Source organism: Psittacula echo, assembly GCF_963264785.1.
Source record: "Psittacula echo genome assembly, chromosome: 5".
NCBI lineage: Eukaryota > Metazoa > Chordata > Aves > Psittaciformes > Psittacidae > Psittacula > Psittacula echo.
Genome location: NC_137739.1, coordinates 9,257,597 through 9,276,778, shown reverse-complemented (window position 1 = coordinate 9,276,778; position 19,182 = coordinate 9,257,597). Strand labels below are relative to the sequence as shown.

General features: G+C 40.7%; 2 protein-coding genes across 4 annotated transcripts; both read right to left on the bottom strand.

The window, feature by feature from the left end:
- Positions 1-248: 248 nt before the first annotated feature.
- Positions 249-4,465, bottom strand: COQ7 (coenzyme Q7, hydroxylase; the record flags this gene model as incomplete). Of its 2 annotated transcripts, XM_080619186.1 has the most annotated exons (6): positions 249-380; positions 1,058-1,126; positions 3,183-3,322; positions 3,428-3,542; positions 3,961-4,160; positions 4,312-4,465. In XM_080619186.1, the coding sequence occupies 6 exons, from the start codon at positions 4,463-4,465 to the stop codon at positions 303-305; spliced, it is 756 nt and encodes a 251-aa protein (XP_080475312.1). In that variant the 3' UTR covers positions 249-302. The 2 variants fall into 2 exon arrangements, with proteins under 2 accessions (XP_080475312.1, XP_080475313.1); XM_080619187.1 differs by lacking the exons at positions 249-380; positions 1,058-1,126 and adding an exon at positions 2,433-2,553.
- Positions 4,466-5,742: 1,277 nt separating this feature from the next.
- Positions 5,743-18,195, bottom strand: TMC7 (transmembrane channel like 7). Of its 2 annotated transcripts, XM_080619184.1 has the most exons (14): positions 18,068-18,195; positions 17,555-17,722; positions 17,286-17,371; positions 16,623-16,768; positions 15,878-16,025; positions 14,251-14,421; positions 12,712-12,869; positions 11,683-11,800; positions 11,049-11,146; positions 10,530-10,713; positions 9,560-9,690; positions 9,139-9,294; positions 7,639-7,717; positions 5,743-5,881 (listed from the first exon to the last, which is right to left on the bottom strand). In XM_080619184.1, the coding sequence occupies exons 2-14, from the start codon at positions 17,652-17,654 to the stop codon at positions 5,822-5,824; spliced, it is 1,635 nt and encodes a 544-aa protein (XP_080475310.1). In that variant the 5' UTR covers positions 17,655-17,722; positions 18,068-18,195; the 3' UTR covers positions 5,743-5,821. The 2 variants fall into 2 exon arrangements, with proteins under 2 accessions (XP_080475310.1, XP_080475311.1); XM_080619185.1 differs by lacking the exon at positions 5,743-5,881 and having other exon boundaries at positions 7,663-7,834.
- Positions 18,196-19,182: the final 987 nt, after the last annotated feature.

Sequence of the window (19,182 nt, the reverse complement as noted above, 5' to 3'; positions counted from 1 at the left end):
TATATATACACACATATTATAGATATGTCATGTATATACATATTTTGCTGCCACCTTGTGAATGGTATCTGAATAAGGAGGTTTAGTTCATACAGACCCAATTCTGCCATCTTCATTTACATTTACCTCAACCGACTTTAACATTGATATCCTTTGCACAGGTACTTGATGTGACAAAGGATGGCTGAATCAGATGATCAGTGAAGAAAACCTTAAAAGGCTGTATAAAATCCTCCACAGTTTCCATACACTTTTATGTCACATTTTATTGCCACAGTTTATTGCCATAATAGAAAATATAACTAAATTCTTTCTGATAAAAAAATTGCAGCTTTGCATCCAAGTTGTATAGCTGTCTTCAAAACTGAATAAGCTGGTGCCTGTAAAACAAAGAATAAAAGATTAAATACATCTGATGAAGTGTTCTGTTTGAACTACACTGTGGTAAGGAATAGCAAGCATCATCTAAAAAAACAAAACCCAAAACAAAGCAAAAGCACACAAAAAACCCCACCAAAAGCCACCTGCGTTTGCTGTCTAATCTACCGCAGATAAAACCAAATTAAAAACTATCAACTTTGCAAAATGTTTCCATTTCTCCACAAATATAAGTCAAAAGAAAAAGAGGGGAGAAATCACACATTCCTCACACAGTATTCAAGGAAGCACGTAATTTAGTTCAGCATTTCACACTTCCTAACATGGCTGTGTTCATCTACCAAGATGATGCCTCAAGTTCCCAGCTGTATGGATAGCACTTATTAGCCTTATCCTCAAAAATATTTAATCTAAACATTAAATTCAAAATTGTGCAGAGGACACCTCTCAAGAAAACACAATCACTTGAACACTTGACATGAGTTCCAACAGGTTCAATTCTGCTCTAGAAAGCTGTAACATGCAGTGCTTTCTCATCTTTATCTTTGGGAAAGAGTATCAAGTGCTTTATTTTCTATTTCTCAAGTAACAAACTACACCAGTGTCACTAGGTGAGGAAAACAGGAATATTACACCTGCATCCTTGCTAACAGTGCCAATTAGTTAACACTGTACTTACCGCTTCTGCATCATGCTCAATTCCAATGTCATGGTGCTCCCGTTCATCATCCCGAAATTGCTTTATTACCTTTAAAAATAGAGGTTAATTAGTAAATCTACTTCACAGAGAAGTCAAGGCAGCCAGAATACAAAACTATATGCTGTTGACCATTGCAGGCATCTGAGGCTCAGGTATCTCAAAAACTTCTCAAAGACCTGTATCTCCAAACCAGCAAGAAGGGAATTATTTACAGCATTCCCCAAACCTAAAGATCTTTTAATATTCTCAAAAAAAAAGTCTTTAAAACCTAGCTGCTGGTTTAATATATCACTATCTTTTTCATTGTCTCAAGAAAATCTATACTTGTAGTAACTTGTTACAGTAGTTTCACACATACAAATTATTCTGACAATTAAGATAATGAAATTAAGGTCCCTGCCTTGCCAGGAATTCTATTATTTCCCTGTAAGCCAACAGGGCTTCTGTCCATTCTATCATACTCTAAATAACACTATTTTTCCTGTTTTAATTTTCCAACTGGGGCAAAAAGGTTTAAGGAATTTTCTTTCAAGGTGCCTGCATCACTGTGATAGCTTAAAGTGCTCAGCATTTACAGACACCCAAGCACTGTCCCGACTCAACAGATGTGCACTGCTTTTGGTTTCATCACTGGTCCTCCTCATACTGTCACTGTGAATAACCCTCTGCTGCTTCACTTTTTCTGTTTAGTTTGTGCCGTCAGTTTCTAGCCTTTATTTTCAGTGGCAGTATTTTAAGGGAAACTTGCACACGGCTGCTCCTGACAGCACAATCTGGGTACTATTTCTATAACAAGAAGACAGTTTGGAGTAACCAGATTTGGCTACGTGTTAAACTATACACAACTGAACACGCAAATAGTAAGCAAAGCTGGAAATGAACTTGTGGACCCTAAAGCAAACTCCTGCAAACAGAGCACAAATGAGCTCAATGCGCTGCATGTGGAAACAGGTCAGTCTCTCACAAACACCCTAAAAGAATGAGGCCTAATTTGATCCCTAAAATACTTGGGAAATAATTTTCTTGCAGAGCTTACAAATATTAGCTCCTTACATGCTCTGAACAGTATTCAAGGCTAGAATGTGAATGGGGCACTGATCTACAGCTGGCTCAATGTGAGACAACAGCATGCCCTGGCAGCCAAGAGAGCAAACCACATCCTGGGCTGCATCAAACACAGCATGACCAGCTGCTCAAAAGAGGGGATTAACCTGCTGTGCTCAGTGTTGGTGTGGCCTCACCTGGAGTACTGTGTGCGGTTCTGGGCCTCACAGGTTAAGAAGGATGTGAAGGTGCTTGACTGCATTCAGAGTTGGACAACAAAGCTGGTGAAAGGGCTGGAAGCCATGTCCTGTGAGGAGCAGCTACAGACTCTGGGCTTGTCTAGTTTGGAGAAAAGGAGGCTGAGGGGTGACCTCACTGCTCTTCACAGCTGCCTGAAGAGGAGAAGTGAGGGAGATGCTGAGCTCTTCTCCCTGGGATCGAGTGACAGGATACATGGGAATGGTTCAAAGGGGAGGTTCAGACTGGGCAGCAGGAATTATTTCTTTACCAAGAGAGTGGTCAAACATTGGAACTGGCTTCCTAGAGGCAGTCAATGCTCCAAGTCTGTCAGTGTTTAAGATGCATTTGGACAATGCCTTTAATAACATGCTTTAGCTTTTGGTCAGCCCTGATTTGGTCAGGCAATTGGACTAGATGATCACTATATGACCCTTCCAACTGAAATATTCTATTCTAACTGTATAATCACAGCCATTATAAGCAAAATGTTACTACACGATCTTATTTTCTCCTTTTGTTTCCCCTCTAAACCCTTCTGTTCAATTAAAATTAAGCAAAATTAAAGTACAGTTCCTCCAATAAAAGGGAAATGCTGAATTATAGAAACCATGCTGAAGCTAATCCAACATACATTTTAATTTTGCTGCTGAAGGACAAAACATCCCTTTAACTTAAAAGTTTCTTTTGCCATCAGTATTCTAAGCGATAGAACAAAAAGAGGTCTACTGTAAACTCTATGAACTATTATTTTTAAAGACTAAAGTCACAAGAGATAACTTAATGAATTTGCTAAATTACTTTTTAAGTCATACTTAAATACCTGTAATAGTTCTTTGTACTTTTCTGGATCTTCTTCCACAAGCGTTCGGATCTGGTTATTGTAGTGATCTGATATACTCTCTTCCACTGCCACTGTGCAAGCCATTGCTCCTTTCTTCCCAAGCAAAGCACTTCCAGCCCCTGTGATTGTGGTACCAAACATATGAGAACACTGAAACCTGAAGCAATGCAAACAATTCACACATTTGAAGACTTCACAAAACAACAACAGCAACACAAACTCACCCAAAACAAAACCTGCTACATTCCAAAAAGGCAGCAAGACAGTCGGTCGAACTCTGTATGCAACCATTAGCTCATTGAACTTTTTCAGGTGGTCTTTTTCTTGATTCCACATTTGCTGGAAAAGAACCAGATCACAGTGAAATGTAAAACCAGGAAAGCTAAGCATTTCCAATAAAACTAATAAACAGAAAGAAAACCAAAATGGCTCGGGCCACTCACACTTTGATTGCAGAGGTAGCACTCATCACATTACAGAGTTAATGGTTAAGAAGGCCAGATGAGGATAGTTACAAAAAGACAACATAAAATACATTTACAAAGTAAGTCTTTGTGACAACACTAAAGTAGCTGTAAGTACTGCAATTCCCTTATCAAGTAATCCCACCGCTCTTCATAAGCTGCATGTCTCGAAGTGTTTAGAAGACGGACAGCTATCTTACCACAAAAATCTGCCATTTTTCAACTTCATCCGTCCGTTGTTAACCAAATGCAAATTAAACACAAGCACAGCGATCGCTCTTAGGTCCACTAACCCGGATAATGGGTCCCACGCTCGATCTCCCCAGGACGGCCATCTGCCCCGCGTAAATGCGGTTTGCCCCGTACTCCCCCGCGTGGTCCACCCGGATGATGCGGTCTATGACGGGCTTGTTGATGCCCTTCAGGCTCACCCGCGTGCTGCACAGCCGGAGGGACCTCCCACCGGCGGGCAGAGCCCATCTGCCCCGCGGACCTGCCGGAGAGACAACGGTGACGCGAGCTCTGCCGGGCCCGGCCCGCGTCCGAGGCGGGCGCCGCTCCCCGCGGGGCCGGGCAGCCTGAGGCGGCACCCCGACATGTTGGGGGGTGGTCAGTCAGGCGCGGGAGTCGAGCCGAGCCCATACCCGCTCCGCAGCACAGGGGCCGGCACCGCCCCAGCGAGTGCCGCGCAGCCACAGCCGTCCCGGCAGCCGCCACCGCCATCCCGCTGACCTCCGGCGCGTCGCAGAGCCATAACGTCATCACACGGGCCGCCTCCCGCCCTATCACGATTCCCATTTGCTCCTCAGCGCTGCCGCCCCGGACAGCGGAGCTGTCAGTCAGTGCTGGCGTCCCTGGCTGCCATGGCAACGGGGGCACGACACCTCCTGACAGGCCTCTGCGGGTCAGGCGCCCCTAGTGGCGTGGAGGTGCCGGCCGAGGCGGACGGTCCGAGGCTGCGCCCGTAGCCAGGGCAAACTAATCTGAACATCAGACATTAATGTCCAATAAATTACTATTTTACAATATAATTTCTTGAAAACGAGGACAGAAAACATTCAAATACATGTTATAAAAAGAACAGTCTCTCACGTATTAACTAACAGTGCAAATACTGCAAACTAACTGCAAATTTCAAATCATGAACACAACCCTGCACAGAAAGTCCTTAAACACGATCTATAAATAAAGGAAAGGTAGTGGTCTACTTGGAAATACTGCTCTCTCAAAACCACACAGCTCCTGTAGTTCATTTAAGCCAGAAGAAATGTGAATTTGAAGGGTACTACCAGTAAGTTTCTGAAGGCTGTATTTCCAAATTGTAACTTAACTCTCATTATTCACATTTTAGAACAAAGAGAACAGTAGTCAGGATGTTTGTACAAGAATAAAACACAAGTAACAACACCTTAACACACTGAAACAGCAAAAAAGGTACTCCACAGCAGTGAGGCTGGTACCTGAGCAATGGCTATCCCCACTTGCTGGCCTGCATGGTGATCTCTTCCAACTTCCAGTGTTTATTCAGAGTTCTTTTATCAGCTGTTTTCTCTCAGCCCTTGTGTGAAATTATCCAGTGTTCAACTGCACTTGCTATTTCAGAGCAAAATAAATACCAAAGTCTCCCCTCTGAAAATATTTAGAAATCTGATTTCAAACCCATGCCAGATTTTCTTCTATGCAGTATTTTGAAATACTGACATATGTCTCTCTTTTGCTTTGGTTTCAAGAGAAGTGAGTTAGAAACATGTAAAAACCACACCTTCTTCCCCTTCCCTCTTCTTAAGGCATAATTTGTAGAAACAGTACAAAATTCTTAAACAGAGTTTCAGTTCTGATCACATTTTACCCAAAACCCCTGAAAAAATAGTGACTTATCAAACCCCAACGCCCCTGACATTGTAGCAGCAATATTGTCCTACCATACAATTTTTTGCAGAGGTCTAGCACAGTATATATTAGCTACATTTCCAGTCCTGGAAACTTAAAGGCCCACTAGAACAATCAAAACTAAGACCACAGGTGTCCATTAGATAGGCCACAATGCCAGGGTGCAGCCAGCTGCTCAGTTTTTTGGTGCTGCAGGTGCTTCTACTCTTATCTAGTGGTTCTGTGAGTTTGGGGAAGTCAAGTTCTTCTGGCTTTTCGTGGTTTTCAAGGATGCCTCTGAGCTTCTGTTATCTTCCTGATTAAGAACAGCTTGTCACGACTCGCCTTAAAAGACAGAATAAAAAGGATGCTCTAGATTAAAAGAAGTTTTCTATGAACAGCTCATTTCTTTATTAGAAATAAATAAATGCACTCACTACATTGCACTCTCATTAGTGACTCCCAGCACATTCTCAACTGTCTGAATTATTTTAAGTTTATTATAGTCTTAGCTTCATCTATCTCACATTAACAGTTCTGTGTTGAGCCTAGTAAAAGCAGCTCACACACCTGGAAACTTAAACCTGTACTTCCAAGAAGCTTAAGAACAATCAGCAAACAAAAATAAAAAGCATGCAAGGATTTTCAGAACTCCTAACTGATTCGGGAGCCCTTGAAAAAGCAGCAAGGCTTTTGCTTCTATATTCCTTACTGGTCAAAAAGCTCTCCCCAGCACAGTGTTTTTCTAAGGACAGGTTGTTAAATGCTGTATCTGAAAGAAGCACATGCCAGGAAAAGGGCTGTTTCCTAACAAAGCGAGAAGACTTACTAGTGAGGCTAGGTTCTGACTAGTGCCGAGTTTGACAGACCACAGTATATGAACATTGTCAAACACGGCAGCAGCTTCTGATGGCCACAAAGCAGCAAGTCTGCACTGGCACTGTTCTCTGAAGAGCTAAGTTAGAGGTGACTTGCTCTACTCTGAGTACCTGCTGCAAGCAGTGCTGGACCTGCCCTCAGGAATAAGATCAGACACGATGCAGTAGAAACATCAGGCTGGAAGGAAGGTGTCCTGTTTTCAGCTGTAACAGTTATTTTTCTCCTTCTTAATAGCTGGTGCAGTGCTGCGTTTTGGCTTTAGTCTGAGAATAACATGCCAATGTTTTAGTTGTTGCTCAGTAATGCTTACCCCAATCAAGGACTTTTCAGTCTCATGCTTTGCCAGTGAGGAGGGGTACAAGAAGCTAGGAGGGAGCAAAGACAGGACACCTGACCCAAACTAGCCAAACATTCCATACCACAGCATGCCATGCCCAGCATATAAACTAGTAGGAGCCTCCTGGAAGCGCAGATCACTGCTCGGGTCTGGCTGAGTATTGGTCAGCAGGTGGTAAGCAATTGTACTGTGCATCACTTGTGTCTATTGAGGTTTTTTTCCTTCCGCTTTTCATTTTATATTCTCTCTCCTTGTTACTTCCCTTATTATTATTGGTGGTAGTAGTAGTAGATTTATATTATACATTAGTTATTGGATGTTCTTATCTCAACCCATTGGGTTTACATTCTTTCGATTCTCCTCCCCACCCTGTCGGGAGCAGGGAGGGAAAACGAAAGAGAAGTGAGAGAGTGGCTGTGTGCTTCTGAGTGAGTGGCTGAGCTTAAACCACAACAGAAGAGTTGGGTGCCTGTTCATGAGAGTGGAGAAGGAAATGGAGGTGGGCATTGTGTGAGATGGAGGAGGGGACAGGAAACACAAGATTCACATTCTTGTTTGGCAGAAAAAACCCCATGCAGATGGGTGTATATAAGCAAGACAATAGATAAGAACAGGAAGACTGCTTCCCAGAGGCATCTCTCATGCATGTATGTTGCCTCATACAATCAGACCTTGTTGCAGGTGCAGCTGATACCCAAGAAAACCAACTAGACTGAGAAATACTATTGTGCTTTGGTTATTTTTCCTGTATATTTTGCGAAACATTCTTCACTGTCTGTGCAAACACCGAGTATCCAGATCATGAAAACTGGTGTTCATCTGCATGCCCAACTACTGACACCATAAAGAAAACTTTAGGGGTACAGAAAAGTGGGTCAAATCTTACCAGAACCAGTTGCTCCCTCAGCTGCTCAACCACTCGTTTGTGTGCTCCAGCCAAGGCCATAAAATAGAACATAATGATGCTGAGAACAACAAACCAACACTGTGTGTTAGCATCACCCAAACAGAATTAGTCAGAAAAAGACTGTTACAGGCTGGAGGAACTGTCAGTTTGTGCATTTGCTTCAGATAAGAAGCTGCTGGAGAAAAAATATAAAATAATCAGTATACAGCTGGGGTAGATATGACATAGCTCTGCTCAAAAGCATTTGCTCAGAAATCTGTGCTGCCAGCAGGCAAGGACAGAGTGCGAGGGAACATAGAGGTATGGCCACTTTTAAGATGTTACAGGTTGTGTTCTGACAGCACTCTCTAGACTTGTCAGTTCCTGCCCTGCTCAAAGTGTAGGTATGAGGGGGGGATTGCTCCTCAGAAGTTAAGTTTAATGAGGTTTCAATGGAGTAACTCTTTGCTCCCATTGGGGTTTCCAACTATGGCAAGCAGCTACAGCTCAGAATTGCAGCCATTTCTTACAGCACATATTCCAGATGTAATCTGTGACAAAGATTATTCACAGCGCATTAAAAGATGAAGAGCCGTAGCAAGAACTATGGTAGCACAAATGCCTATATAAACCACGTATTTTCTTTTCCAAATAGTAAGTAGTAGGGTAGCAATGCAAGTCATCCTCCACTTCTTACACAGGCCTTATGATAAAGTTAAAAAAAGAAAGAAAAAGTTAAAAAAGAGGAATTCATATTTCCTGTGCACACAATAACATGGTCAGTTCAGGAGAACACAAATATGTGTTATGGAAGAAAGCGTTTGGTGCAGTCTGAAATAAACTGAATGGTTTCTCAAGTGTAAAAAGTATCAGGTAACAAGGCTCCAAGATCTGAAAAGAGTTGGGTTAAACTGAAATGCAAAAAAACCCCTCATTTAAATGTAGGGGAAAAAAAAGTCTTTTATACTGGAGTGACCAAACACTGGAACAGGTTTCCCAGAAAGGCTGTGAAGTTCCCCTATCTTTGGAGATATTCAAAAATCTATCTTGACACTGTTCCTGAGCACCTACTTGACCCTGTTTTGAACAGGAGGGTTGGATTAGATGACCTATACAGCTGACCTCCAACCTTAAAAATTCTATGGTTCAATACTGATTTTATCTTACAGGGTTACTGTTTTGAGGGGTTGATTTGTTGTGGGTTTTTTAAACCAAGGTTTCCAGATAGGATTTGTGATCATAAGGTTTAAAATACTAATTTGCAGAATGATTCACAGTTAACACTTTTGAGAAAGACAAGTGTGGGATATGGGACATGCAAGAGGAAACAGAATAAAGCTAATGAGCATCAGCACATGGGCAGAGCTGAGGATTCATGTGGGCTTTGATGCTTTTGAATGCAGACGGAAAATCTGGTCCATAATTGTTTGGTATCAGCTCAGTAAGGCAGGCAATGAACCATAGAGCTGCATGACTGAATCAAGTCTCCACAAAACTCACCATATGACCACAAAGAAAGGCACTGCAAAGGCTTCTGATGCTATGCCATGAAGGACCTGCTGCAGACCCACTGGAAACCCAAGTATTGTATCCGGAACAACTTCCCATGAAGTGTTGAAACTCTTGAATGGCCCACATGCCTTGGAGGAGGGGATACTGTCAAAGAAACAGAACAGAAAGGAGATGCTACACCAAAATGTAAAGATAAAATAACCCAACACAAGCCCAGCACCATTTTGCCAATGGGGTAAAAGTATCTTTAAAACTGTAATTTTTGTCTATATGAACCGAGTTATAGTTTGATTTATAATGCACTATATATTTTATTCCAATTTATCATCCCAAAGTTGTGTCTCTCTTTTTAGGAAACTGACAACCTCAGAACAAGTATCAACTTCATAGAAGTTAAATTGTCACTTACTGTGCTATGCTGATTCCCAAAGGAATAAAAGCCAAGACGAGCCCAATCAGCAGCACCAGCAAGAAGAAAAAATTGGAACTTGATGCTCTCATAGGTCTGGCTGCAGGTTTACATGTGTGTATCAAACTGATCTGAAGAGGGAAAAAGTGAGCGAGACTGTTAGAAGTACATCTATATACATACATCCAAATATACTTTCCCCATCAACTGCATTTTCCATTCACAGATACGCTACCTGCTACCACATAGCCATCCTTTCATTGATGTACATGCATTGAACAGGGCTACAGCAAGAATGCTTTACATTCTGGTATAAGTCAGAAGTTATTTGAGTTATTAATAACTCAGTATTATATTAATTAAATAACAATTTGAGTTATTATATTCAAAATAACTCTGGTATAAGTTATTTTGAGTAAAAATTTGATCCAGAGGGCCTCATACACCTGCACAGTCAACTGACATTTGGTGTATGATCCATGGCACAGCCACCAGCCTTGTTCTGCCACATCTTCACTTGGATACATCCCCTCTTGTACGAGCTACAATATCAGCAAGAATTTGATGCACAGGAGGAGCTGTGCAGTCAGAGAATAAAGCTTCTGATGTGCAGAAATCACATCTTGAGCATCCAACCCAGCTTGGATCTTCCATTATGTTTCCAAATCTTTAGCAGCTTGGCAAAACTTTCCCCTAGTTCTATGATGTGTTGCTAGTAAATAGATTATTGCAGGAAAATGCTATAAACACTTATAATTAAGCTTTATTATATAAAAATGTTTCATTAAAAATTCTACCTTCGCTTAAAAGCAAAAAAACCCCTACAGAAAATGGAATGCCTCATTTCCAGAACACCACATACTTTGGTGTTTTTAGGGGCTTTTGTTTATTTTACATCAACTGCATATCTGTATTACAAAACCCACAGAAATGGGATCAGTTTTCTTTGTTTACCACACACTTTCATTACCTTTTTAATGTAAAAGATGATGAAGTACTTTATAGTTGCTATTGCAGGGAGAAGTGGTGAAAAAAAGGTTCCAATCCAGCAGATAGTTTGCCCATAAATAATTTCCAGGACATTGTCAGAAATTCTAAATTCCTGCAATCCATACCACTGAACTGGCTTGCAAGAACAATGAGTAACTAACAACCTAAAACCAAAGAATATCATTAGGTCTAAATTGAAGTCATAAAGCTTAGCTAAATTCTAACACATTTGGAACACACAGGTATTTCGCATTTAAGCAGTAGACAACATAAAAATGTCTGAAGAAAGAAAAGACTCAAATATGAAAAAATACACAGCCTTCTGATTAGCAAACAAGTGCTCAAGCCACCAGATATATGTTTATGTTTTATTTTAAAACTGGTAGCTTGGCCAGAAACATAGGGAATTAGTAATAGGCAAAAAAAAAAAAAAAAAGAGAAAAAAGGAAACTGTTTCATATGTCATTTGCAAAAGTATGCTCAAAAGGCAGATACTTACTTTCTAGGAAAGTCCACAAACAAGGTCACAGCAAGAATTATCATAAAATCAAATATTGTTAGTTTATACATTTCTTGACCAACTTCAGTTTCCCAGCACTACAAAAACAAGCCAAGAAAAACAAGATCAGGAGCTCAATAACAAGTGAAAAATAAATGTCAATCACTGAGGCAACAAATATCTCAGGCAGACAACACTATAACATTCCAACTGTATTAACTCCCATTTCTAATATGTTTAAGTGTTTCAGGGTTTCCATGTTGAGCTTTTTGTTTGTTTTGTTGGGTTTGTGTTGGGTTTTTTTGAGGAAACACCATTTGTCTAATTGGAGCAAAAGGCAGTAACACAACTATGTCTAAACCAGAGCTACTTTAAACAATTCTTATGGTAGTCAGAAAGTCTATTACCCAAATGATAATACGTCCCCCTGAACTAATTCTAATCAGTTTTAGACAAAGAGAGATATATATAAGAACTGTACTGGCTTGCACTGAGCAGTAGGACTCAGCACCAAGCATAACATGAATGGCAACCCCACATCTGATTCTGAACAGCTCCAGACAAGCAAGTCTCTTGGAAAACAGATCTCTGTTCACAAGTTCAGACAATCAAAAACCAAGATAAATCTGCTTACAGGATAGAGTTTGTAATTGTATCCACAGGCCTTACACTCATCGGTGGCACAGTAGGAGATCTGACTCCACAACGAGAACAACAGAACACCAATATTGGCCAACCGCACGAAGACACACCTGGAAAAAAGGCAAAACCTAACTTCAAACCTGCCAAAAAAATCATTCTGACACTTGGCTCAGCTTGCACAGGAGTCCCAGGAAGGCTTGAAGCACAAAAAGGTCTACCAGAGCTTTAATGGAACAGCCAGATAGATTATAAACACATTTCTTTCCTTAGCAGTAAGTTAAATTGCTTTTCACTTTCCCCGCTTTAGGCTACAGTCCCTCATTTCTTTTCTCAGTACTGTTTCTAGATCAGCCATTTCAGTTGCAGATATTGATGCTGCAATGGACTGCAATTCTCTCAAGCACAGTTTGAGAGGCCAGGTGACAACTCTGTGCGCAGCATTTCCCCCTCACGTGGCTTCAGACCTTCACAGGCACTTAGCCAAATCAGAAATACAAAGCACAGGGGCTTGCATATTTCACATGCTTCACAGGCAGATCTTAATGCCTTAAGCTGCCAAGTAACAGTTCTTCATGCTCTCACACTGAAGCACCTTTTAGCCCCAAACTTTTAAATTCTGCCTTGAGCAAAACCATGTTCGAGTCACTGCTGTGCAGTCATCTGCTCATTCAAGGAACTCCTGCACACAAAAGTGTGAATCCACAGCTCTGCAGCCACAACTTCTCTACTGACTATGTATTTCAGGTTGTTGAAGATGACCAGAACAAGCAGCTACATGGGACTGAGAGAAAAACTTGGATGCTGGAATGACCAGGCTGTACTGTCCTCGAAACAGGAGACGGTTTGCAGATTCAAAGTTTCCAACTAAACCTAAGTCAAACAATGCCTCCTTGGCTTCCAGTGCCTGGGCCCTCCAGTGCAAAGAGGCCAACCTCTCTGCTTCTTGACATGTAAATGTTTACAGCACCTATAACCTACCAAGTTGTTGAAACATGCAAGGCCACAATAAAAACATCTTTACCTCATGAGTGTCAGCCTGATTTCAAAGGCCGGTGAATAACTTTCAAATCCAATCAGAAATGAGAAGATCTGAGGAGCAATGAAGTTGGCCAATGTGATCACTATGGAAGGCAAATACTGCACTAAGAGATTAGCATGGAAGTTCATATTGCTGATGTCCTATACAAGAAGAGATGAGAGAAAGATAATACTCAGAAAAACACACCTTCTTGACATGCTCTCTCCAGCTACCCACCAGCCTCTCCTACCCAGTATTCAGGTAGCATCTTTTACTGTCTTCACTCCCCACCTGTATTTGGAACTACAAGCCTGACCACTGCTATCTATTTCTGCAGTTTCCTGCTACACACCCTGCTCCTTTCACCAATAACTCCCTCTGCCTCCAGATAAGAGTATTTCTGCACTTCCCCAAAGCTCCTGTTTGAAGAGAATCATCTCACCAAGGCTTGTGTCTGACCTTGTTGCCTAATCCAGCACTAACACTATATTTTTTTTCACCTATGTCAAAGTGCAGACACTTTTCAAGTTATTTGCAATGGTGCCAAGCAGCCCCCCTAAATTTTCTACCATCTTAACAAGCTCCTATATCTACTCATTTAGGCAGAGTCAAGACATCAACCCTTATATGTGAAACTGTTTTTCAAGATGTTCAGTATTGTGCTATCCTCCTCTGCCTCAAACAATACCTCTGACACAAGCACTTCATAAGTCTCCATTTCCTGCTCCTCTATCTGCAACCCTGGCAGTTTACAGAAGTTAAGAATTAGGTTCACCATGAGCACATCTTTCCTCATGCACAGCCAGTGCCCCTCACATCGCAAACAAACAGACTCTGATTCATATCAGGCTAATTCAATCCTGGGGTCCTACAGAGAAATCAATTAATGCTGAGAAACTGCTGAAACTGTTGTCTGCTCTTGGAGCTCTGTTTCTGAAGCACTCTTCCCATCTGCTCGTCCTGCCAGAGGTAAACAACCCCACCTAGCCGGATTCTTTCCACTACTGATGCACTAACCTTTTTTTTCTGCAAAAGCCTCTGTGTTTAAAGCCTTCCTGTAGCTGTAATTCAAGCCACAATACAGATTATAATCTTTATTCTCTCCTTCCCTTGCTGTTCATTTTTGCAACTGAGCAGTGAACCAAATCAAGAAACTGATCACAATGAAGTTTGTTTTAACTGGATCAGTTCCCTCAGCCAGTTCACTGCCCAGGTATACAAAGTTTGTAATAGCAGATCACAGTGAGGTGAGAACAGTTACATGAGAAGGAAAGTGAGGACTGTTTTTCTTTCTTTCAGTTGCACTAGCTCAAAGGCACACAACAACAAAGCCTTTGCATCAAACTGTTTGGCTTTTTTATGCACATGGTTCTTGATCTTTCTCACTCTCTCCTACTAAAATAATTCTAACACTGTAGAAAGTTTTCAGATCCCTCACATGAAAGAAGCTATATTAAGATACTTGACTCTTTCACAATAGTTCCTCTTGCTGTAATCACCAGCCCCGGCTGAATCTGTCCTAATATCATGTCTGATACTTACACTGGAGTTTTCTTGAGAGAAGACAGTTGCTCTATAAATAGAGTAAAAACATCCTGATAAAACTGCAATGACAATTATATTTATAAATATTCTCAGAGAGTAGATGCGTAGCTTTTCTCTCACTGTCCTGTCAGCTATTTTTCGCTTCAGCCTTTCCTCCTCCAAGTCTGTCTAAAACGAAAAAGGAAAAGGATAAGTAGTTCTCTGGTGCAGCATACAATACTTGTCTTTTACCTTGGGAATATGCAAATCCATAGCCTGTTGTAAGAGGGTCACTCCACCACCTGCCCAAGCACACTCAACTGAGAGTGCCTCTTCATCAACACAAACAGGTCCATGCAGGAGTGGAAGCCTCTTTGTGTTCAGTCTGAGCACAGGATCCTCAGGCTGAGGAACCCGTAGCCAAAGACAACTGACTTGTAATCCTCTTATCTCTACTATATTGGTAATGTACCACCTTAAGGACAGAAAGACAACTTGCCTCTTTATTGTGACTGATCTCAGACAGCTTGGTACTAATCTCTGAAACATCAGCCCACTCATCTCTTTACTTCAGCAGATAAGTAACCAGTCCTCAACACTCATCTCTTTACTTCAGCAGATAAGTAACCAGTCCTCAACTCAAGCTTCTTTCTCCTACTTTTGTGAAGGAAAACTGAGGGATGGCACAGAGAAAAAGTAGGACAGTCTTGAACAGCTTTTCATGTAAACTTGATATATTTCACCTTAGCTGATGTGAAAACACAGTATCATCTGTGAAAGCAATTTAACCTGAGCAAACCCAGAGATTACCCAGGTATTTTCTGAGGATTTATTTCCAAACAGTAATATGAAGAGGAAAGTTCTCCTAATGTGTGAGTTCTAGAGGCAAAAGTGTGGTAAGTGAAGGAGCCTCTGATTATATGATGAAAAAGATGACCCTGGATTTTACTAGAGCAGAAAGCAACTCTGTAATTTATGAAATCTGTAATTACTGTTTTGTGGTTTGAAGTGGAAGTGTCTTTTCAAAGGTAGTTATTTCACTACACAGATCTCTGCTTCCAGTGTATGGAGAGCAAAAAGGTGGTACTGGTTTCACCAGAAAAATACTTTTAATCTCTCTTTTTCAGAGCGCTTTATGATTTGGGAAATCTATTAGGTGTATCAGCATTTTGTATGTGCATGTTTGTCAAAGACACCTAGTAAAACCTTTCAATATCTCTTTATCTTCTGCAACAATGCTCTCAGATTGTATGAAGAGCACCATCTGAATTTTATTCCTCTCCAAACCACTGCCTCCCACATTGTAGACTTATAACCCAGAATACTCAAACTGATTCCCAACAGTACATGGTTTTGCTCACAGCTTGGATAGCTTTTCCTGTTGGATTATGTAGAAACACAGGAAGCAGGAGTGGAGTGTGAAGAAGACAGGTTGGCTTTGGTCTCCAGTGGATGGAGGAAGAGCCACTGCACGACAATTCTAGCTACCTAGAAAGCACGCAAGAGGATGTGGGTTGCCCTGCCCCCAATATAAACTATTTCAATCCTTTTTATCCTTATTCCATTATCTGCAAAATTACATGCCTCTTTTTTAGTCATCTAAGCTATATTTAACCATAATCATAGAGAAAACAAAGTTACTCACTTGGAGCTCATACTGCAAGCTGCGATGTTTTAGCCGTGCTGCATTTGGATCTGTAATGCAGAAGTCCCAGCCTGCAAAGACTTTGTTACAGTAACTCTGAAATTGATCTTCACCATGCACCAAGTTCTGCTTAAATCCTTCCAAAGATCTAAAGAAAAACGCAATTCATTCATGAAAAGACATTTTATCCACAGAAAAAGAAACAAAAGAACACACCTCAAGCAACCTAGTTCAAAGACTAAATGACACTCTCCCCTCCATGAGCAGCCACACTTGCTTTCTAACAGCAAGTCACTGGGATGCTTTCAGCGTGAGGTTCTGCAGCAGCCAAAGTCAGCTGAAGCCGTGACTGACACAGGTTACTCCCCTCTGCACTTAGCTATAGTCATACTTTCTCCTACCATCTGACACTGCAAAGAGCTGTCTCAGGAAGCTGAGATGGCAAAAAACCAAACCAAAAGCACCAAAAAAACCTAACAGAAAATCCTCCTACAACTATTACAAATAAAAGACTTTCAACTATACATGTATGCATAAATATGAAAAATAGTAATACTTCAAATTTATTTTTTTATACTTTTTTGCTGGCTTAGTTTCCCAAACAGACAAAAGCTACTGTGGCACTGCATCCTCAAAGATTCTCCATTTCCATATAAAAGAGTACATTCCCTACAAGCAAAAATGCAATGTAAACTGTGCAACAGGTAGCAGAAAATATATACCTAAACTACACCAACACCTTTACCTTTTTATTATCCAGATGAAACTTAATGCAAGGTAGGCAAATGTAGCCAACAGATATGCTAGTGGCAAATTGTAGCTCAGGATACTGAACCATGCAGTCTGTATTGTGTAATAGCCATAAAACAAACTTGTCACTTCAAGGAATCCCTGTGAAAATATGAAGTTGAAATAGAATTTGTAACAGTAGCAGCAACTGCCCAGTTATATTCAACATGGTATTAAGCAATAATTTTGTGAATTTAAAATTACTATTTGTATGCCCAGCAAGCTACAACAGTTTCGTAGCTTCTAAATACTGCCACTACCAAACTGTAACAGACAGTGCTTGAAGTCCCTCCCCTCTCCAATCAAAGAGCTCTATGACAAAAACACTGACACCCTGCACAAAGAGCACAATGGGCAGTGTGCTACAGGATATGTAATGCTTGGCAGCTGGGGAAGAGAGGCACAGGCTGCAGCATGTGGCCAACCAGGCTTGTGGACATGCAGTAGAAGTCAGTTTGAAAACTGCCTTTCTCACAGATGCTAAAGGCTAATTTTACCCCAGTGATGCATATGCCTTGTCATTTTTCACAATTATCAAAGCTTCATTTCCCCAAGTAAAGCTTTTTAACATTATACAAGACATAGAAACTTAAAAAAAGGTAAAAATCTAATTACTTACAGTGCCACTGAGCAAATCTTTGAGGTAAGTATAGAAGTAAACAAGTCCCTTATTACCACTAGGTGTATAAACTGTGCAGTGAGGCTCTGTCAATAGAAAGGCAAAATATGTCACTCAAATAGTAATGCCCACAAAACTGCAAGATAAAGTTAACTCAAACATGGCAAGCTCTTCTAATAAAAGCATTTCTTTCTTCTGGGAGGTGGAGGAAAAGCTGACAGAAAGGGGGAATCTTACAAACAGCAGCAGTACACAGAGAAGATATTTACCTGTGTTCTGTGGAGGAATTTTAGCAAAGGTACTGTTGAATATTCCATATTTGGAAATGATGCTGGGAAAGGTAACAAAACTGAACATCAGGATAAACATTATAAAATTCAGCAGGACCAGAAAACGCAGGAAGGAGAAGTAGGACTGGATGCCAGTGCCAAATTTCCCTGGGAATTAAAGAAATATGTGCCAATAATTACGATGATAAAAATCATTGGAAGTACAGAATGAGCAGATTATCATTTCAGTTACATTGAGCGAGCTGAAGAAACATTACTAAAGCTAGTTTGAAGTACCGCGGGGTTTTAGCAGTAGAATTCAAATGAAAATGTGACTTTTTAATCATTTTATCCAATATATTTCCATATACCCCATCATGGATTTTACATCAGCAATAATAAGGTAAATTCTTAAACACATACAGTTATATCTGAAACTATGGTTACACGTGTAAAACTACCAATAACAGAAGCAACTTTAAAGATAAGAAATTGACATCAGACAATAAATACCTTCTATGCTGTGAATATCATGTCGCCAAAGCTCCAGGTAAGAAGACAACTCCTTCACTTCATTGAGAACTTTTTTCAATGATTTGTTGCTAGCTTTTTTCCACTGCTTCCACCCAGATAAATATTTTGTATCAGCCTGCTGCCAGTCCCTAAGGATCAAGAAATAGTTACTGAGCACAAGAAATACTTTTTCACAACATGTAACAGGGCCTGGCACAATGGAGCCTGCTTGCAGCCTTGGGAAGGACACCATAGTGCCAATAGTTTGAGTAGCGTACGCTAGCTGTCCCCATCTCTTCCTCCTGGTAACTGTGACATCAAGTTAATTCAAATGCAGCAAGTCCTCCTGCAGAAAACAATTGCTTCTCTTAGAGAAAAAATAAAAAATCCCATTGACAATAGCACAACACAGGAAAAACACGTAGCCTGAACTTCCGGGTGGGATGTCAGGGAAGATTCCATTAATGATTTCATATATACAAATGTCTGGGAAAGGAAGAGAAGATTCTTTCCTGAAAACTTCTGACATGAAGAGAGAGCATCTTCACCAAGAGGCTCTTAAAAGAAGTTCTCTAAAATATTTAGCTTTCCTCTCTTAATGTTATAAATACAGCTGTTCAAAATAGAACCTTATTCTCTTTTCTTGCAGAAAATTCACAGATCCCAAAATCAGACTCAAATGTCAATATATGCTATCGGGAGGGGGGAAAGTAATAAAAGTTTGCATTATGTTTTTTTCTTTTAAGAAGCCTTAAAACCAGACAAAACTACCCAGAAACACAGCTTGAAGAAAAGCCTTTGCACACACCCCTACTGAAGTGTGTGCCTGACTGCCATGCCACTGCCACGGGTGCTGTACGTTGATAAAGTTTCCATATCCTTCTTGGATGAAAGTAAAATTAGCATTTTGACAGGAAGCCAAATTAAACCCTGTGTACAACAATCAAACAGGCAACAGATGACCTCATTTTTAAGCCCAAATACAGCCACTCTCAAAAGATTTCACTTTGTGGAAACTACAGGCTGGAGCATGTAGGGTTTTAAACAGACATGCTGGAGAACTATCTGCCCGTGTTTGGTCTGCATTTTAAACAGAGGCGTGGGCTGCATATTCA